Source organism: Bufo gargarizans, chromosome 3 (assembly GCF_014858855.1).
Source record: "Bufo gargarizans isolate SCDJY-AF-19 chromosome 3, ASM1485885v1, whole genome shotgun sequence".
In the NCBI taxonomy this organism is placed as follows: Eukaryota; Metazoa; Chordata; class Amphibia; order Anura; family Bufonidae; genus Bufo; species Bufo gargarizans.
In genome coordinates this window covers 620,982,287-621,002,594 of record NC_058082.1, presented here as the reverse complement: position 1 = coordinate 621,002,594, position 20,308 = coordinate 620,982,287, and the positions used below count along the sequence as shown (strand labels likewise).

General features: G+C 40.5%; 1 protein-coding gene across 13 annotated transcripts in view; it reads right to left on the bottom strand.

The window, feature by feature from the left end:
• Nucleotides 1-20,308, bottom strand: part of ROBO2 (roundabout guidance receptor 2) — a 432,244-nt gene that overhangs the window by 75,086 nt on the left and 336,850 nt on the right. For all 13 annotated transcript variants that reach the window (XM_044284544.1, XM_044284545.1, XM_044284552.1 and 10 more), the window contains 3 exons: nt 17,963-18,129; nt 15,897-16,018; nt 2,609-2,840 (listed from right to left, as the gene is read on the bottom strand). In XM_044284544.1, the coding sequence (XP_044140479.1) occupies nt 2,609-2,840; nt 15,897-16,018; nt 17,963-18,129 (521 nt within the window). The remainder of the gene's footprint in view (nt 1-2,608; nt 2,841-15,896; nt 16,019-17,962; nt 18,130-20,308) is intronic.

The window sequence follows — 20,308 nt, the reverse complement described above, 5'->3', positions numbered from 1 at the left end:
TTTTAAAGTGTTTTCTCATTTCCCTTGCTGCGGCTTTTGTGGAGACGCAGACCTGATAGTTGACAGGTCAATTATTTCAGTACTGAGCTGCCTTCCACAAATGCGCAAGGACCCAAATCGCTGCTCATCTTTTTTCCTCTACAGCCAAAGTGAATTCCATTTGTTACTTTCGCAAGGCCAAAAAAAAGGAGGTGGGAGATGGATCCTTACGAGATGGTGACAAATGCCGGCACCAGATAAGAAGTCTAACGGTGGGGAAATTAATTTTTGGATGGTGGCCTTTGAAGTACCATTCTATATAAAAAGTAATCTAGTGAAAGTTGGCCTTCTTTGGAATGTGTCAAGTACCTTTGATTTGTTCATCTCGCTCTTCTCGGTTTTAGATGAGGCCGCCCTGTTGCCTCTCAAGAGATTGCTTTTTTTTATTCCAGGGAAGGCTGCTCAAATGAAAATTTATGTTGAGCTACAGTAAAAGGCTCTACTACGGGTTGTTTTTTTTCCTGGAAGGAAACATGACTGTGACAAAGACCAATGTTTTATCAGATACAGAACATGTATGGTAGCAGGCATTATTTCCCATGACATTCATGATCGTATATGCAAAATAACACAAGCTGGGGTGGGAAGTTCTAACTTAATTTTGACTAAAGTTGCCGTAAATTTTAGAGTGGTTGTCCTGCTTAAAAACCTTATTTCCATATACTGAATCTGAATTAATGGAGTGGAGACCCATGTTAAGATACCTCTTGACAAGTCCATGCATTACAAAAACAGCTGCCTGATTTCAATGATAACTGTGTAATAATAAATTTCCCCTGTTGAGGTGCTGCAGGGAAACTGAACGCTTGAACAGATTCCTCCATAGATTACATCTGATCACTGATATTCAACTTGTTGGGCACCCTGTGATGTTTATCCTCATGCTTTATGGGACATGAAGCCCCAAGCAGATTTGGAGATTAGGAATCAAAAGGACAGGGACAAAACCTCCCTTCTCCATGTTACAGGATTATGTTTTGATTTTGGGTGAAATTGGATTTTGTGTTTATGGCCATTATGGAAGCGCTCATTAGTACAGTAGCACTGGGGAGTGGTGAATACAGTGCTCTTTGTGCTGGCAATACTCACTGCTCCCTTTTCTTCTTCTGATGGCACCACACTCTGTGCTATGACCTGCGCATAGTGTGAGGATGTAGGCACGCTTTGTGACCTCACATTGTGTGATGTCCGGTCACAGTACAGAGCGGCAAGAAAAGCACTGGATTTCCGGAAGTGAGGTCCACGGCAAAGGTGAGTTGATTTATAAACTTTTTTGGGGGGTCAGATTTTAGCTCAGATTGGGGATCTGATATGAGGTCTGAGCTGTGGTCTAATTAACATTGGGGGTCTGAACTGTCCGAATGGGGGTTCTGATCTGAGGTCTGATGAAAACCTAGGTGCATCTTTTGGGAAGATGCGTCTTATAGGGTGAAAAATCCAGTATATCTTGTATTATGTTATACTACTTAAAAAAACATATATTTGTATTGCCATATTCTCACCAACTTTTTTAATTTTTTCCATCTACAGTGATCTGTGAGGGTTTTGTTTTATAACATGTGTGAGCTTTACATTTTGGGGTACATATGAGTTTTAGATGACATCGGATTATTTTTTACTAAAAAACAACAAACCAGTTATTTTCTTTTTTTAAAGCATTTACCACACACAATAAATATTGTTATTTTTTAATAGTTCAGAAATCCTTCGGACATGGCGATAGGAGGTGAGTTTAATTTTTTATACTTTGTATTATAAAGAAATTATTTGTTAACTTAACAAAGTCCTGTATAAAAAAACTGGACCTTGAAACACTTAAAATTGGTGTCAAGGGCAAATCAAACATACATGTGCCACTCTATACAATATTTTATTGCTGCTCGACCTGAGTGCCAATACGTCAAACTCCGTAAACTGTGAAATCGCTCTGCGCCGCAGCAGTTCGACACCGATTACCTCCAGTGCTTGATGACATTTGACAGATGATAAAATTATTTATCACAGATGCCAGTAAGCGATGGCATCAAGTAGCATCTCTGAAGGTTACATTAATCTGGGCAACAGATCGAGCCTTGTGACTTTTACATATCTCTGGGCTATAAACATCTTGCTCAACACTGAGAGTCTAGTGGCACTTTAAGTGTCCTTTAAAGTATGAAATTACCACGACACTAGTTGCAGGTTGAGGCAATAAAACGAAAATGTCACTTCGTCTTGAGCCAGCCACAGATTTGAAGTAAAAAACATATTTCGTACTATGTAGGGTTTAATTGAAAGGCAGATAACTAGATTTCACAAAGGGAAGGACAGCTCGAGATAATCTTCCTGGAAACGTATTTACGTGCAGGGTCCCTGTATCTCAAGGTCTCTAAAAAACTGAAGATTGACATAAAGGTTTGGTTGTTTGTTTGTTTGTTTTTTTGAGATGTCAAGACCCCTTTTAGTAGATATCAAGCTTTATCTTGCAGCAACAGCACAATTTATTAAGAATAAAATCAGTAAAAGTCAATTTCCAATCTCTTTAAGGGTGATATAATAAGGTAAATGTATGCAGTTCCTGAGCTCCTACCTTCTTCCGTTGTCCGGGCTGACTTTGACTCGCTATCCATCCCTTGAAATTCATTGAAATAAGGTCGAACTTTAATCTCATAAGTAACTCCTTTTTTCAAATTGGAGATCGTGGTGCTACGTTCAGCTGGAACCTTGACCTCAAAGTTCTGCCATGCTGATGGAGACTGCAGACCGGTTGTCTGACGGTACATCACCCTGTATCCTTGGATGAACTGTGATTGACGATCCACCTGAAATAATTCAAAATTGAATAATTTTTAATGTTTTTGGGTGAAGAGTACAACCAAGGAATCAAAAGTCTGTCAGAAATTACGTTTAGAGCTCTTGTTTTTAAAGTTAATGAGGAACAACTTTATGTGACATCCACAGTTTTGTTTCTATTTTACTAATAAAATGTAACTTTTTTGAGGTTTTAAAAGAAAAATTGACACCTTAGAGTCTGACATAAATTCAACTTCACTAATAATGTGAGTCATAAACTGTGCACTGTGCTAGGAATCATCTTATTTGGGTTGCAGAAGACAGATGTCTTAAGACAAAGTCCAATGATATTTTTGAGCAACCCCGAACCAGGTGTCTATACTAAAACTAAATTTTAATGAATGCTACATTAAAACAAGTCCATAAATAAGTATTTTGGGGTAGATGACACATATACTCTTTATACAGCCACAAGAACAGAACCATAACTGCATTCAAAATTGTCAAAGGAGAAAAAAGGAATGTTCTTAACTGTAGATAAGTAAATCTATTCGGAGATTCGTTCTGAATCTCCAATTTTTTAGGAACCAAGTCGAACCTGAATATTTTCTAGTTAGATTCAGTCAAATCTGAGTAAAATGGCGCCCAGCACACAACCAATCAATAGTGTTCTGTTATCACCAGGCAGGAGGTAATTGCAATCAGTTGCGGCCAAGCAATAACTGCAGTTTTCAGCGGAAAATAAAAGTAGGTACAGTTACACCTGATGCTGTATTAGACCGAGGGGACAGGCGAGGGAAAATTTAAAAAATTGATAAAAAATTAACTTAACAGGTGATGCTAGGGAGGCTAGTCCCTGTCCCTGCCTGCCATTGGCTGCTCCCCCCCGACACCGGATGTTTTCATCCGTGTACAGGGAGAAGCAGCAGCGGCGCAGGGACCAGCAGTCGGGAGCGGGTAAGTATATTACATGTGAGGGGCCCGGCACATGGGGGGATGTTTCAAATACCTTTAAAGCAAAGCTGAATTATGTGTATGTGTAAAAGTGATGCGGTTACTGATCAGAGCTACATTTTTAGGCTCGGTTCACATCTTGTCCTAAAATAACTAATATAAGTCTACATGCATACTTTACTACATTGCCTAGATTTTTTTATACCAAACTCATGTGATGAATATATAGTTGTTCATTCTATAACTTTATATGGGAATATTGTACAATGCTTGGTCCTAAACACTGACTTTAGGAGCACAAAAGTAGCTTTGGCTTTCATAGGTACATAGAGCATTATGTTTTTTCCATGAACCAGAAATTGTATGCTCGGAGCCCTGTCCACCACTGTAGTACCTAAAATCCATGTATATTGTGCAAATTGTACTGGTGAGCAGATCGAGAACTTAAAACAGGTCTAAAGCTCATGTATTTAAATTTATTTAAATATATATAGTCCCAAGGAACGATATAAAATGTCACAAGTAGAGATGGCCTTGCAGTTCGCCCGGCGGTCATTTTGCGGCGAACTCTGCGCGTATGCGATTCGCCGAACATGCAAACATATGGCGATGTCCGCCGGTGCCATATTCTTTTGCATTGCGCCGAACTTGATCAATGACACATTCATCAGGTGGGACAGGACAGCCAATTGATACGTTTTAGCGCATGGACACACCCCCACCCTATAAAAGAACCCGATCTGGCAGCCATTTTACATTCTGTGTTTTGCCTGTGTAGGGAGAGGTTGCTTTGTGGAGCAGGGGCAGGCTGTTTGGGACACCAAACGCTAACTAATAGGGCCACAAAAGTCCTTTTAAGGACTGGTATACAGTAGGTGTGCTATCAATAGGTGTGATATACTGAGGAGTGTGATAAAATTATAATATACTTTCAAACATAGAAAGTATATTATAGTGCATTTGTATTGTTCAGCAGTGTGTGCTTCTGCTGCGATACAGCAGCTATATAGAGGGACAAGCGCTATTGGAACAACTATTTGCAAAGGGTGTGATATACTTGTTGCCCCAGAAAAAACTGATTGAGGGGTGTGATATACCTACTTCCACAAAATACTGATTAAGGGGTTCGATATACCTGTTTCCACCAAATATTGATTGAGGCCTGCGATATACCTGCTTTCTCAAAATATTGATTATGGGGTTTGATATACCTGCTTCCACAAAATGCTGATTGAGGGCTGCGATATACCTGCTTCCACAAAATACTGTTTAAGGGATTAGATATACCCTTTTCTACCAAATATTAAATGAGGCCTGAGAGACACCTGCTTCCACAAAATACTGATTAAAAGAGGTTTGATATACCTGTTTCCACCAAATATTGATTGAGTCCAGCAATATACCTGCTTCCACAAAATACTGATTAAGGGGTATGCCTAGGGAACACCTCAGGCAACGCCTAGACCGACAGGTGTCCGACTACATCGTGTTAACGGCCAATGTGAACTCTCTGAGAAGCGAGGAACCCCTTAACTACTGGGTGTGCAGGCTTGACCTGTGGCCAGAGCTGGCACAATTTGCCATGGAACTCTTGGCTTGCCCCTTGTCGAGTGCCCTGTCTGAAAGGACGTTCAGCGCAACAGGGGGGATCGTGACCCATAAGCGCAATCGCCTAGCTCATGACAGTGTGGACTACCTCACATTTCTAAAAATTAATGAGGCATGGATCCCTGAGGAATTCAACACCTGTGACGACCACATGTAATTGAATTTCCTCATGCCAGCTCACACATATCTGCCACCACCCAGAACAAAGAATGGTCCTTTTCTTATGTATATACAGCGGCATAAAATGCCTTTTCTGTTAGGTGAATGCCAAATTTTTGGGGCCTCTATTCCAGTGGCCTACAGTAACATTTTTATCCAGTGACTGCCTAATGTACCTCCAGCCACATAATCACAAGTTCTTTTCTGTCATGTGAATGCCTAATTTTTGGGGCCTGTACTGGCCTACAGTAAAAATTTTATCCAGTGACTGCCTAATGTACTTCCATCAACATAGTCACAAGTTCTTTTCTGTCAGGTGAAGGCCTAATTTTTTAGGCCTGTACTCCAGTGGCCTACAGAAACATTTTTATCCAGTGACCTCCTAATGTACCTCCAGCCACATAATCACAAGTTCTTCTCTGTCAAGTAAATGCTTAATTTTTGGGGAATGTACTGGCCTACAGTAAAATATTTAGCCAGTGACCGCCTAATGTACCTCCAGCAAGGGCCGGCGTCAGCACACGGCAAACCCGGCAAATGCCGGTGCCCACTGCTCCTGAGGGGGGCAACTGAGCTGATATGAGCACTTTCATCAATACAGATGGTGGGCCCTCTGAGTCATATGAGGCCGGCTGCTGCAGAGCTTCAGACACGCCCCATCTTCACTCCGTTCAGCAGAGCAGCAGGTTACCTTACCAGCTTCAGACAGGCAGAGTTTGTCAGTGAGTCTGTACTGTGACTGTCTCTTCTTTGTGGGACAGGAGGGGAGAGGAACTCTTTGAGCTGCTGCTGGATGCTGCTTCATGCTATTTAGTTGTTTTACTGCTTCATTAAGCAGTTTGCCTCCATGACACCTGCCCCCCTCCTGTCCTATCTCATGGATCCCCTTCTGTCTCCTTTCCTCCCTCGTGTATCCAGAGCTCCTGTTCCATCCTGCTATCTCCTGTTGCTGCCCTGCACAGACCTCCTTCCACTACTTTTTGTATGAATCCCCCTCAGAGCCCCTTCCACCTACTTGCTGTGTTCACCCATCCTGTCCATCCTGGGCCCCTGTCTCACTCCTCTGCCTCTCATTATGGTGGCGTCTGAACCGCATTTACCATAAGGACCTTCTAATGTCACAGGGTCATGTGACTGTGCCACCCACCCCGTACTGTGCCCTTCACTCCGTACTGTGCCCCATTATACTCTGCATTGTGCCCTCTTACCACACCCTGTGCAGAGCCTCTTGTCATTCCCTGTACTGTGCCCTCTTATACCCTTTTATCCGGTCACTGTATGGTGGTGTTATCCGATCACTGTACAGAGGTGTTATCCGGTCAATGTATGGCAGTGGTATCCAATAACTGGATGGCCATAACCGTATCCCTTTCACTGCCCATGCCACCTGTTTTAGACATGGCATGAGTGGGAAAAAGATGCAGATTGCGGTGCTAAGGACCTTTGCGCCACAATCTGTGTCAGAAATACATCTAACATAGACGTATTTCTATATAATAAATGACCCCTTAATTGTATTATTATTTGGGGGTAGGGCTAATATCTTTATATTATATAGATTCTAGTGTATTATACTGTGCCCTGTATTTCCTAGTAGATAAATGATCCTTGGGAAGCACAGTCCTCATCTCTGACCACCAGGACCAGGTAGCTGCTCTGCTGTGTACTGGTGCTTATTCTGACACTAAGGCTGGGTTAACATCCTATTTTTGCCATCCATTTAATACATACCAAAATGATATACGTTAACAGATACCTCAAACTGATGCCGTACAGTGGCGTCCGTTCACCATACAGTTCCATTGTAAAAAATCGATATACGTTAACGTATGCATTTTTTTACTGTACTCTGCATACTCTGCAGGATACAAAAACGTGGAGTGCTGCACATTTGTATACATTAAACCGATAGGAAAAATGTGATGTAAACCCACTGGGGGGGGGGGCAGGGGGCATACTCAGATTTTCTATGGGGCCCAGTCAGTTCTAGCTACATCACTGTACAGCTCCTTCTCTCCTCCAGGCCCAGCCCAGCAGTGACATCATGACGTGTATCTCACTTCTGCAGTGGGCCTGAGGAGAGAAGGAGCTCAGAGAGCTGTGGTTAGTGAATGACAGGACCGCCAGCTTCCCTGCGCTCCAGCAATGATTGGTATGGGGGCCACTGGGAGGGTCATTACACTGTGAGGCCCCTACACCTTAAAATGACCCCCAGTGCCCCCCATTTAGTATAATGATCCCCAATGACCCTCCATTCAGTATGATGACCACCAGAGACCCCATTCAATATAATGACCCCCAGAGACCACCATACAGTATAATGACCCCCAGTGCCCCCTCCATACAGTATAACCCCCAGTGTGGGGGCCACTGCGGGTCATTATTCTGAATTGGGGGTGACTGGGGGTTATTATTTTGAATAGAGGGCCACTGTGGGGTCATTATACTGTGTGTAGGGCCACTAGTGGTCATTATACTGCATAGGGGCCACTGGTGGTGATTATACCGTGTGGGAGTCACAGAGGGACATGTAAATGTACAAAAATGACTCAAGGGGGCCCACTGGGATTTATCACTCAAGGGCCCACATGAACCTGGAGGCGGCCCTGCTTCCAGCCACATAATCACAAGTTCTTTTCTTTCAGGTAAATGCCCAATTTTTGGGGCCTGTACTCCCGTGGCCTAAAATAAAAAAAATCCTAGGCTCCAGCAGGGCACATTTTTTAAAGTTTCCCTTTAAGACGCATAAAAATGATTAAAGTACATATTTTTTTTAGGTGATCCCCCTCTGGTATGTCACTGCCTATGTTGTGGGACTATTTGTGCACTTCTAGTAAGTATTTGGTGGCAGAAATATGACTTGAAGGTTTTTCAGGTTCTCCTGCCATTAAAGTCAATGGGGCCCGCGCGAACATTTGATCGTGAGTGCGCGTTCGCGAACCGTCCCAGCCGCTGTTCGCCCATCACTCGTCACAACTCACAAGCACTACGTGAAACATTTATTCATAGAACGAACCCTGAAGAACTAGCTAACGTTCCTGCCTAGGGGCAATGAGGTGCCAACTGAAAACATATTGAGGTAGATTGGTCTGAATTCATGATTTAACAATTTACATGACGCTCATGTTTTCAGTTTTCAGAGTGGTGGCGACTTACAGAGATTGAAACCAAATGGAACTCGGTAAAGTATTTCAGACTTTAAGAGGAGGCAGAGTGAGATCGCCATGTGTTTAACATTTAAGATGTGTCTTGGGATCCTTTAGGATAAACTCAAATGTAATACTTGGATTTGGCCGTTATAAGAACTAATTGACAAGTGAAGTAATGCAAATTCCCTTAATTAGTAATCTGACTTCAGAGCGACTGAGCGGCTTCATAACTTTCCAACGGCGTGAATAAATCCAGCCTTGAGCAGGGAGGCTCAGAGCTATTCAACCTGTCAGATCTTGTCAATACAATTAATGTCAAGTGTTGACAGAAACACAAAATAGTTTTATTAAAAGACAGGCTTCACTTGTCTTCTTCGTGAAAGCTGCAGCTACTTTCCTCCCAAAAAGAAAAATTGAACTAAAAGAGCCTTTTTTGTATGTGTTTTAACAAGAATCCATTCATGTTGAGGCTCATCTTGTGTCTATGAAAATAATTGTCTGCTTGGTTCTGTTGATGTCAACATTCAGATATTTTTGGTAAAAATTAAGGTAACAACTTCTAAAATTGTGAATTTTTGGGTGATCTAGTGTACACAACATCTACCAAATCATCATACGTCTGACAAAGCTTGGAGTCATAGGGACGACATATTTTACTTTATGGTCCTCCATATGGTTCAATTAAAGATCTATTCTGCCCTTGAAGCAAGATTTTAGAAGTAGAACACTTGCATGATGTGACATCTGCTGAAGCATGTTGCTATACCTCCTGATGCCTCTAGTCTGTATGAAATTTATGGTATAGAGAAGTACCGCTTTAGCCAGGTTCACACTTCAGTTATTTGGTCAGTTATTTCCATCAGTTATTGTGAGACAAAACTAGGTGTGGGTCAAAAACACTGAACAGGTGCAGATGTTTCCATTATACCTTATCTGAGTAGGCTTCACTGCTGGTTTTGACTCAAAATAACTGATCAAATAACTGAAGTATGAACTTGGCCTTATCGGGTCCTTGTTCCAGGCTTGACACACAGAGATGGTTGCTCAAGTAATCACTGGCCAAGGCGGACCACCACTGAGCGGACATCTACTACTGTTTCCTGTGTGTCAAGCCCAGAGGAAAAAGCTGGGACCAGAAGGAACCCAGTAAGATCTGAACAGCATTAGCAAGGGACTAGTGAGTCTACCGATTATTTATTTATTCATCTTTTACATTATTTTAAACATTTTACTAAACATCTTGCCCCACTGGATAATCCACGATACATACCCATTAGAGATGAGCGAATTGAATCCCACAAAGTGGAATTTGATCCAAATTTCAGTATAAATTCGATTCGCCTAGAAGACAAATTTCCTCGTGCTTCGTGTCAGTGAATCGATTTAACCTGAAATAGTATAGCAAACAAAAAATTTCAAACTTACCTCGCCAGCCTCCATCTTGCTTGAAGATCTCAGCTTGAGATTACATTATCACGCACAGGATTTTGGCCGAGATCTTTAAGCAAAATAGCGGTGGCCGGCCCGTCGTTAGCAAATGAAGGCGGTAAGTTTGATTTAATTTTTTTTATTGTTAATTTTACACTCATTTGAGGGGTACAATGACGGGGGCAGCGCTATCGCAGCTCTCTGTCATTGCACCCGCTACTTACAACAAAAATGCGCTTCGTGACTGAGTAATTAGTCACAAAGCAAATTTTTGGGTGAAATTCGGCAAATCAGCCGAATCAAACTTTTAAGAAATTTGCTCATCTCTAATACCCATGTACGGGGTCTAAAATGAGTAAAGATGCATGATTTGGAGGACAAGATAACTATGTGTCATATCCCTAACTCTTTAAAAGGAGTGTTTTTGTTCACATCCAAATAGGACAGTTTGGGTGCCTAGTAGATAATAGCTCAGCATGCTATCAACACGTATGGAAAATGTCAAGCCTTAGTGGCTATATTTTAGATGTTACTTTGCATATACAGTACATAAAAGGGGTTATCCCATGATAAATATAAAAAATGAAAATCAGACATCATACAGTAAACAACAATTTCTCTAGAACCAGTTTGGTACCTCACATGGACCCAGAAATCTCCCTATTCATTTCTCCAATTGCACTGCCAGACTTGTTTCAAGATGGCAGCCCAGGGGCACATTCTTTCTCAGAGGTTGTGTCCTTTCTGCTGCTGCTGCTCTCTCCCTATCACAGCTTAGGGGCATGTCATCTCTCTTGCAGATGTCTCGCTATAACACCTCAGGGTATGTGTTCTTTCTGCAGCTGCTCTATCCCTATCACAGCTAAGGAGGTGTGTCCTTTCTCAGGGGGCATGTCCTTTCTCAGGGGGCATGCAATTTCTACTGCAGCCCAGGGGGCATGTCCTTTCTCAGGGGGCATGTAATTTCTACTGCAGCCTAGGGGGCATGTCCTTTCTCAGGTGGTGTCCTTTAAGCTGTAGCTCTCTTCGTGTAACTGACACAGCTTCTAACAGTATATAGGGCTGGTGGAAGTAGAAAGATGGGGCTGAGCATTTGCAACCACCTCAGAGATGTAACTGAGGTGTGCAAAGAAATAGGGAAGAGAACAGAGCAGGTGGCGCTATATAGATACATTTAGCAGCTATGCAAAATTTTTAGTTACATGGAATTGCAAAAGTATTGAGATCCAGGTGCCCATTTGAAAAGGTAAAAAAAAAAAATTTGGGACAATTTCTTTAAGGTAAGTTTTTACTCTTCTTAGAACTTGGGTTAATAAAAGACGCAATGAAAAATAGATATTGTGAAGAAATTTTAATAAAAAAAATTGTAAAAAGAGAAATGGAAGTGGTTCTTAATATCATACCCTTCTGCTGCTTGAAGGGTATGATATTAAGAACCACTCACCATCCTGCACAAGCAGAAATGATAGCAGCATGGGGCCCCCATGTTAGGGAGGATTTACCCCCTGTAGAATTGTCCAAGACTGAGCAAAACAATAGAGAAGTGAAAATTTCAATAGTATAATAATGAGATCTCATCCTTCTGCATCCTGGAAAAAAATACTAGAGAGACCGAGAAGTGCTGATGGGAGTTCTCTCCTGCAGAAGTATCCACGATGATCAAACTCTAGAGATTAGACATTCCCCAAATTTAAGTACAGAGAGGACACAAACTGTATTTTTCCTGGATTTGTGATCTAAGGATAAAGAGAGCAGCCGATTCTTACATGTATAATACCCCTCCACACGGATAATAAAGTCATAAGCATAGCCTGGGATTTATAGCGGGAAATAACAAGTCACCGGAGACTCATTAGTGCTTTAAAATCATTGCAGAGAAAAAAAGCTGCGTCGAGGCGGCTTGGGGAACAATTCATACTGTATTTGGAGGCTTACGCCTGCTGGAAGCTTGGCAATGCTCCTCACCTGGTTATCATGGATTATATTTAACAAGATCGGTGGCAGCGAGGACATATGATTAGGCTGCTTTACAGGTCAGCCTGAACAGGTCGGCATTGCAATTTGTGATATCAGGCTGTAGCCTACAGAAGGAGTGGCTAATAGTTTAGGATCTGGCTCCTCTAGAATGTACATTTGTAGGAGTATGTCACATAGACAATCCATGGCTTCCAGGATCCCCAATTTATAAAGAGAACGATGGGTTAAAAAACTGTCTTCCAGGCCAATACACTGAGGCTAACGGCTTTGCTAAAAGTTAGACAAGTAAGAATCACTGATATATTCAGACTGTGACCATTGCTGGGGAAAAGCATGAGTTAAGCTAAGCTAGGTGGGAGCTATAGATACTCCAACCTACCTGATGCACTGTGTGCATCTACCGTACATAACAGTCCTATGACCTATAATAGGAACCCAAGCTATATAGGAGAATAGGCAACCGCCAAATTAATGGGGTTTTCCAGTTTAGATAATCCAGTCTGATATAGGGTATTCTAAGTTAATAAAGGGGATCCCCTGTCCTCATCTTTTGACCAAAGTGGAAAGGGGTTACAGGACCTGTCCTACATACATTACACAAACAACCCATTAATTTTGAATAATGTGCATATTGTAATGTTTAATTTCCCCAGTGTAGGGAAATTAAACACCTACATCTAGGTTTCCCCACAGATCCAACTCCAAGATTAACTTTCAAGTTTGGCTCTGTCAAGCATGCATGTTGGTACCCCAATTGCATACATGGTAGGCTGTTCTACTATCTGCATATATTGTTCTTGATCCAATTGAGCTTGGCCACATCTGGCTACAACAATAAGTGTTTATGGTCGATACCAGAGAAACATTTGTCACTAAACTTTTCTCTGAATTATGGTAGGTGAAAATAGTTTAAAGGAGTTTTCCAAGATTTTGATATTGATGACCTTTCCTTAGGATAAGTCATCAATATCAGATCAGAGATGGTCTGATGCCTGGGACCAAGCTGCTTGAGGAGCACCAGTCAGATGAGCACCTCTCATTAGTGTTGATATTTCATTTTTTTTTTTGTAATTGTAAAACATTTATGGCACAAAATGAATGTGCATCTACAAAAAAAAAAAAATATATATATATATATATATATATATATATATATATGCAGAGAATCGGACAGCACTCCAAGACTTGAAAAAAGTAGAAATCTTTATTCACCCATGTGAAAAATAATTTGCAACGTTTCAGCTCACAATCGAGCCTTTCTCAAGCTTGAGAAAGGCTCGATTGTGAGCTGAAACGTTGCAAATTATTTTTCACATGGGTGAATAAAGATTTCTACTTTTTTCAAGTCTTGGAGTGCTGTCCGATTCTCTGCATATATTAGAAGGTGGAAAGCTCATTCCTTTGGACATAGCACCTGAGCCAACAGACTGGTGCCGCCAAATCTCCTTTTCTGCTATATGTATATATATATATATATATGTATATTTAGATAAAATCATACTTCTGATATATATGAATGCATACTATGTGTGAAACTACTACAGATTTTTTAGTCATAATATATTTACATATATTATAATATATTATATATTCTAAATATATCATAATATATGTAAATATATTATGGCTAAAAACTTAGAGGCAAGGACGTTACCTACTACACTATACAGCTACATGTTAACCTGCACAGAAATATCAAATAAGTCTTCTGCTGAATAGGAATTCTCACTACATCAGAAACTACTATGAGGTTTTTCTGATACAGTCAAGCATTCAGCTGTAGATAAGGTCCTTGCCTCTAATGTACAAGGGGTTGTGAGTTCAAATCCCAGCAGGAACTTTTCAGAAATAGATGCTAAATTACATTTAAATACACTGACTTGAGCACACGTGGTGTTTCGCCGAGCATGCTCATTCAACACCACCTCTCATATCTATCTATTGATTGGTAAAAATATGGAAAAAAAGTAACACATAATATGATCTTATTGATTCCATGTACCAGGCTAGAGGACCGTTTCATCACAGCTACAGTCCTATGCCTGTGTGCATTATATATGCTGTATATTACCCGGTACTAGTATCTTGGCAGCTTGCATAGATGAGGTTATTTTTAGTTCATTAAGTTATTAAACGTGTTAGTTTTCCACCCTACTGTTTTTAATGTGTCAAAATCAAAACTCGAAAGTCAGTGACAGAACACAGGAGTACGGTAACACGTTTACTTTGCTGTGATTTAAGCTGAATTTATTTCCATTAACTCTTTACATTCATAGGACTGTTGAGATTTTAATACAAAGTCTCTCATTGACTATTAGAACCCAAAATGCTACAGGTGCACAGGCAGCAAATACATTCTAGGACTCTTAGGGTATGACCACACAGCATGGTCACGTGGCTGTGCTAGATCCAAGTACCTCACAGCCATACAGGGCTCTAGTTAAACTAATCATACACCACCATTCAGTGGGTCTGAATTGTTAATGGCCACGCGGTATTGAAGGTGCTGAGCGGCTATTAACAATACAGACTGACTAAACAGTGCGGTCTCATTAGTTTAGTTAGAACCCGGTGAATCGATTAAAGACCGGTTGCGTCTCAAGCCCCACATGACCACAACATGTGGTCGTACCCTTAATCCACTATATCTACTTGTTGTTCTGTACTTTGTTACTGTTTCTCTTTGCTCACGATATCCAGAAATGAGTGGTGTGAGTTGACCAGCTTTGAAAAAAAATATATATATAACTTTGGGTTACTCACTGCATCTACGTACTGTATTTGTTGTTTCCCAAAGCTGGTCATCTCACACCACTCATCTCTAGATATCTCAAGCCAAATGGAAACACATCTGTAGCTCAGTCAAAGTCTGGCCAACATTACCACTTATGAAGCGATTTTATCTGCATTGTCCAATTTGAGGATGAAGAATACAAATACATATAAATACGGACTAGTGAGGTGGCGGTCAAACCCAGAATCTGGTGGCTCTCATTCCACATAAAATAGGAGTTGTGGCCAGTGATCACTTGTGCTGAAGATATTATATCTCATTGAAACGTGTTATTCTATGACCTTCCATCATTCTTCTAACACCCTCATTCTTAACTGGGTGAACTTTTTCTTTATAAACATGCCTCAAACCAGATGCCAACACTTCAAATTGTCCATCGGTCCACACATTGTCGACCAGCGGTGTATATTCTAATGTACCATACCATTCTTACCATGTTTCTTGTAACTACCAGACTTGACCATTTCTAATTTAGGTGTCTAGAATTTGTGTGCTATGGGCTACCAAAAGTGCTACTATGTGCTTGGCATTGACAATTATTGATGCAATGGTTTCCTCTGGATTAATGCTCGACAAAAGAATGGTAAGTATCGCTCAAAGATCTTCTTTCCTCCAAAGTGATGGACACCTATGGCTCTACATTGGGATTCCTGTCATAGAAGATTGATTCCAAGCAATGTAATAAAAATATAAAATCCTCTCTTTATTTTTTTACATAACCACAGGTCACGCTTTTCGATCCTGTACCTTCGTAAAGCATATATATTGGGCACATCAACCCATTTTGATGGTGTCCACCAACAATCTAAAGTCCTTGTGATTTGTACTGTTGAGTGAAACCTACACCATACTTGCTGGAAATGTATGCTGTCGATGTTAGCCTGGCCTTGGCGGTAAGGGCTGTTGGCTTACATCTTTTATGTACAGCTAGCTTTCCTTGATGATTATCGGATGGTAAAAGCAAATATAATTAATGTGTCTAGGTTAGCATATGCTTTTAGCTATGAAGAACTTACCGTCCAGGAGACCTGGATAGCGGTAGGTGAAAGGACCACAGGATTATGAAGTCGAACAATCACATCTCCCAGCTCTTTCTGGACTTGCCGGTGATCTACACCTTGAACTGTTGGACTTATATCTGGTGAACATAATTACAGAATAGTTAGAAAATAACACAGTTTCCTTCATGATACGTAATTGATTCTACTGCGGAATTATTGGAATTTCTGATGGATTATTTCGAAGAAACAGCTCAGGCTATGGATCAGTTTAGTAAAATGGAAACTGGAGAAAAGCTCGGACTACATGGCTGAGGACCCTGTCTAGACAAAGTAGACTTTCTCAGCAAAGAGGAAGCTTCTCTTTCCTAATTCCTATAAGATCATTGCTTGCTACTTATGTACACTTAGGCCTAATGTACATTACCAGCATCACAAAGATAAATGTACGACATGATATTTCAAGAGATTGCTACATACAGTGTGTGAACACTAAACAGGAGCTCATCAAAATGACGCCCCCTGTATATTCATTATATGTGTACCATTAGAGGGACAACTGTACTCAGCTTAACTTAGTCAGCGAGCTGGAGAACAACTGGTGACATACAGATGTGTCCTTCCTCACCTCCCTTCATACTCAACATATCCTGAGTGCTACAAGATGACCGCAGAGTAGCTTAGAAGAACCTTATGATCCTGTGATACTCTGTCGGGAGTTGTTTATGCTATATGTGTCTATAGGTAATGTGTGTTGTCGTCTGTCAAGGATTTTTCAAGCATGTTGTGATATTGTACTGAATTTGTATTGTGAGAAATGGGAATCTGTAGCACAATTTGCAGAATGTTAAGCGTGGACACATCTGTATGCTACCTGTATGCTACTCTCAGTTATTGAAAAAGCAAACACATAATGCAGTCACTAGCGGTAAACAACAGCAAGAGCGCCACATTTAAGAGTGACGGACACTGTTTACTGGGACTTTAAAAAACTCTTTACAGAAGATAATAATGGCGGAAAGCTATCGTTACTGCAGTTCTTTAAGGCTAGGACTAGACTGTGGTTTCGGCCTATATGCAATGCTGCCATCATGATACCAATCGTACGGACCCCGCACTGCAGCTTTGGGTTACCCCAATGTAATTACAGCAAGTAACCTTATACAGCTGCTTCCACTCGTGTTTGTCCCTGTACACACTGCATGGCAAAGAAGTGGAACTTACCACAAGTATACAGAATTTCTTATAACAACCATTCTATACACCTGCACTCACATTAGTAGACACTTGTATCAGTGAAGGGTCTCTTGTAAAAATACATCTTTTAATTAACAAAATTACTGAATCGTGAGCAGATTCCTGACAGCCCAGCAACTTGATTACATGCATTAATATGGCAAATGGCCATCTATCTATCTATCTATCTATCTATCTATCTATCTATCTATCTATCTCATATTTATCTATCTATCTTCTATCTCATATCTATCTACCTATCTATCTATCTAAATATCTATCTCCTATCTATCTATCTATCTATATGCATTTATGTATCTATCCATCTGTCCAATATGTCCAATATAATTTTTCTATCAACTTATCAATATACTATCTATCTATCTATGTATTCAACTATGTATCTTTCTATCTATATATCTATCTAGCTACCTACCTATTTATCGATCCATCTGTCCCCTATCTATCGATTGATCTATCCATCCATCTTGATCTATCTCTCTACTTATCCATCTACTATCTATCTGTCTCTTTGTCTACTATGTATCTATCTATTTATCTATCTGTCCCCATCTATCAGTCTATCTAGTATCTATCTATCTATCTATCTATCTATCTATCTATCCATCCATTCATCTGTCCAATATCTATCTACTTATCCATCTACTATCTATCTATCCATTATCTATCCATTATCTATCTATCTATCTATCTATCCATTCATCTGTCCAATATCTATCTAATTATCCATCTACTATCTATCCATTATCTATCTATCTATCTATCTATCTTTCTATTTATCAGTTAATCTATTTCAACAACTCTCTTTTTCCACATATTATCCTTACCTTGTGTTCGCACAGGATCTGACATTGGGCTTGGATCACTAAGACCTTCAGCATTGATGGCTCTCACCATGAAAAGATATATTGTGTTTGGTCGAAGCCCTTTTACGGTATACAGCGTGGTCTTCACATGATTTGCTACCGTCTGCCAACTATTGCTGACAGATTGGCTGCAGAAAATAAAAATACTGTGTCAAAACTTTTAATCATTCCGACAAAATTTCCAGACAGAAGAGATAAGCAGCTATGTGATGTGTGAGCGGTGTACGGAGGAGATCGGTGATGCTTCACATGGGGAGGAAACACCTGCAGGCAGCATATTACAAGCTGTAGCTCACAGCCTCAGCAGTGCCATAGAGGATCCCGCATGTAAGTCGTCTGGATTATAAGTCACAGAAATAACGTGTATAGGTGATTTCAGACACAGCTGTTGCCTGGTCCAGCCACGGACGCCATGCGGCCAAGAGAGGCCAATGACAGAACGGAAACTCCCTGTTCTTTCCCAGTTTCCGTAAAAAAGAACCCAGCTTTTTGACTTTTACAAACAGCAAAGTCCCCTCGACCAGCACCTCCCAGCCACATCTGGACCACTACACTTGATAGCAGAGCTGAGCCCAATGGGGCAAATGTGCTATAGTAAATGCTACAGACTGAGACGGAATTCTGGGGACATAATAGTATTACACCATATTTATAACATATGTACTAAATTATTATGTCTAAGTTTTCCAAATCGTATCCAGTATTGGTAAATCTGCCCTACAGTATGTGATGTGTTTTTACATTGGGATTCTAGTACATTATCTTAACATGTACCTGTCTACCCTCTCATATCTATCTTTCTATCTATCGATCTATCTATCTATCATCAAATCAAAGTAGCTTTATTGGCAGGACTAAATACATTTTAGAATTTCCAAAGCAATTGGGTAGGGTTGGTGGGATGGGGACATATACAGGGTGGGGTATAGTAGTCCATGGTATATCAGGTTCCTCTCAGTCTATGGCAGGCAGTAATATATTGTGCTGCTGTGGCTGCTGTGTTCTCCTCTCCCCCCAGCAGTATGGTGAGTCTCTCTTCCTCCTCCATGGAGATGAAGTCTGGGCAGAGATCAGACAGTCTCCCTCACTGCTGAGTATTTGGGGCACCACAGCAGGAAAATGAGCCTCATCCTCCACAGCCTCCTGGTTGCACTGCTGGCACAGTCTGCTCTGTCTATCTATTATCTATCTATCTATCTATCTATCTATCTATCTATCTGTCTGTCTATCTATTATCTATCTATCTATCTATCTATCTGTCTATCTATCTTATATTTATCAATCTATCTGTCTATCTATCTATATTATCTATGTTCGATCTCTCTATCTTTATCCATCTATCTATGTTCTATCTATCTATCTATTTATCTCTATCTACCTATCTATCTATCTATTTATTTTTATCTATCTATCTATCTATCAATCATTATGTATCTATCATTATCTATCTATCTATTTATCTATCTATCTATCTATTCTATGTAAATGACATTGATCAAAGTATAGTCTTCTTCTTAGCAGGCAGATACACTGAGGATCATTAAGAAGTCTCGATCCTCTGTTATTCATGCTAATGTCTGGTAAATGCAGGCGGTGGTGCGTGTACTGTACTTCCACGCTAACAGTATATGTATCTAAGAACAAGCATCTGTCAGGTTGTCACTGAGACGCTCACCGCTTACGGAAGTATTAAATAACAATTACCATAACTGGAGAAAGATGGATGACTGTGCCAGCTACCTGATCAGAGGAATCCTGTCATCTGACAAAATGGAATTCTGCTTACCTGACTACTTCAGGTTGTCAAAAATAATGCTGCACATCTATAATAAGTGCACATTTAGGAAGGAGTGGATCAGCAAGTGAGCGATGCAGCTCTGGACCAGGACATACATGTGGCTGAGATGAAGCTCATTGTGACTCCTTTAGAATTATGATACGTGTTTGATCTAATGTCCTAGGTTTGCTTGTAGTCCTATAGCCTCTAAAATAATCTGACCTGACCTTGTGGATTTTGATAGTTGGGTATCCAAATCTATAAGCCTGGGCTTTTTTTTTTTCTTTCTAGTTATTGAATGTTGTGTTCCTGATGGCATCAACCATAATCTTCCACACAAACACAGATGACCAGACAACTATTTTATTGCAAGAAGATTCAGCTCACTGGGAAATAATATTAGGCTCAGAATGATCAAAAAGGGTCATCTGGATAATATTGTTTTCCAAAGAGTGGCAGAAGGGCTTAAAATATAAAACAAGCCACACTGATACCCCTTTACTTCCGCTATGGCATTACCCAGGTTAGCC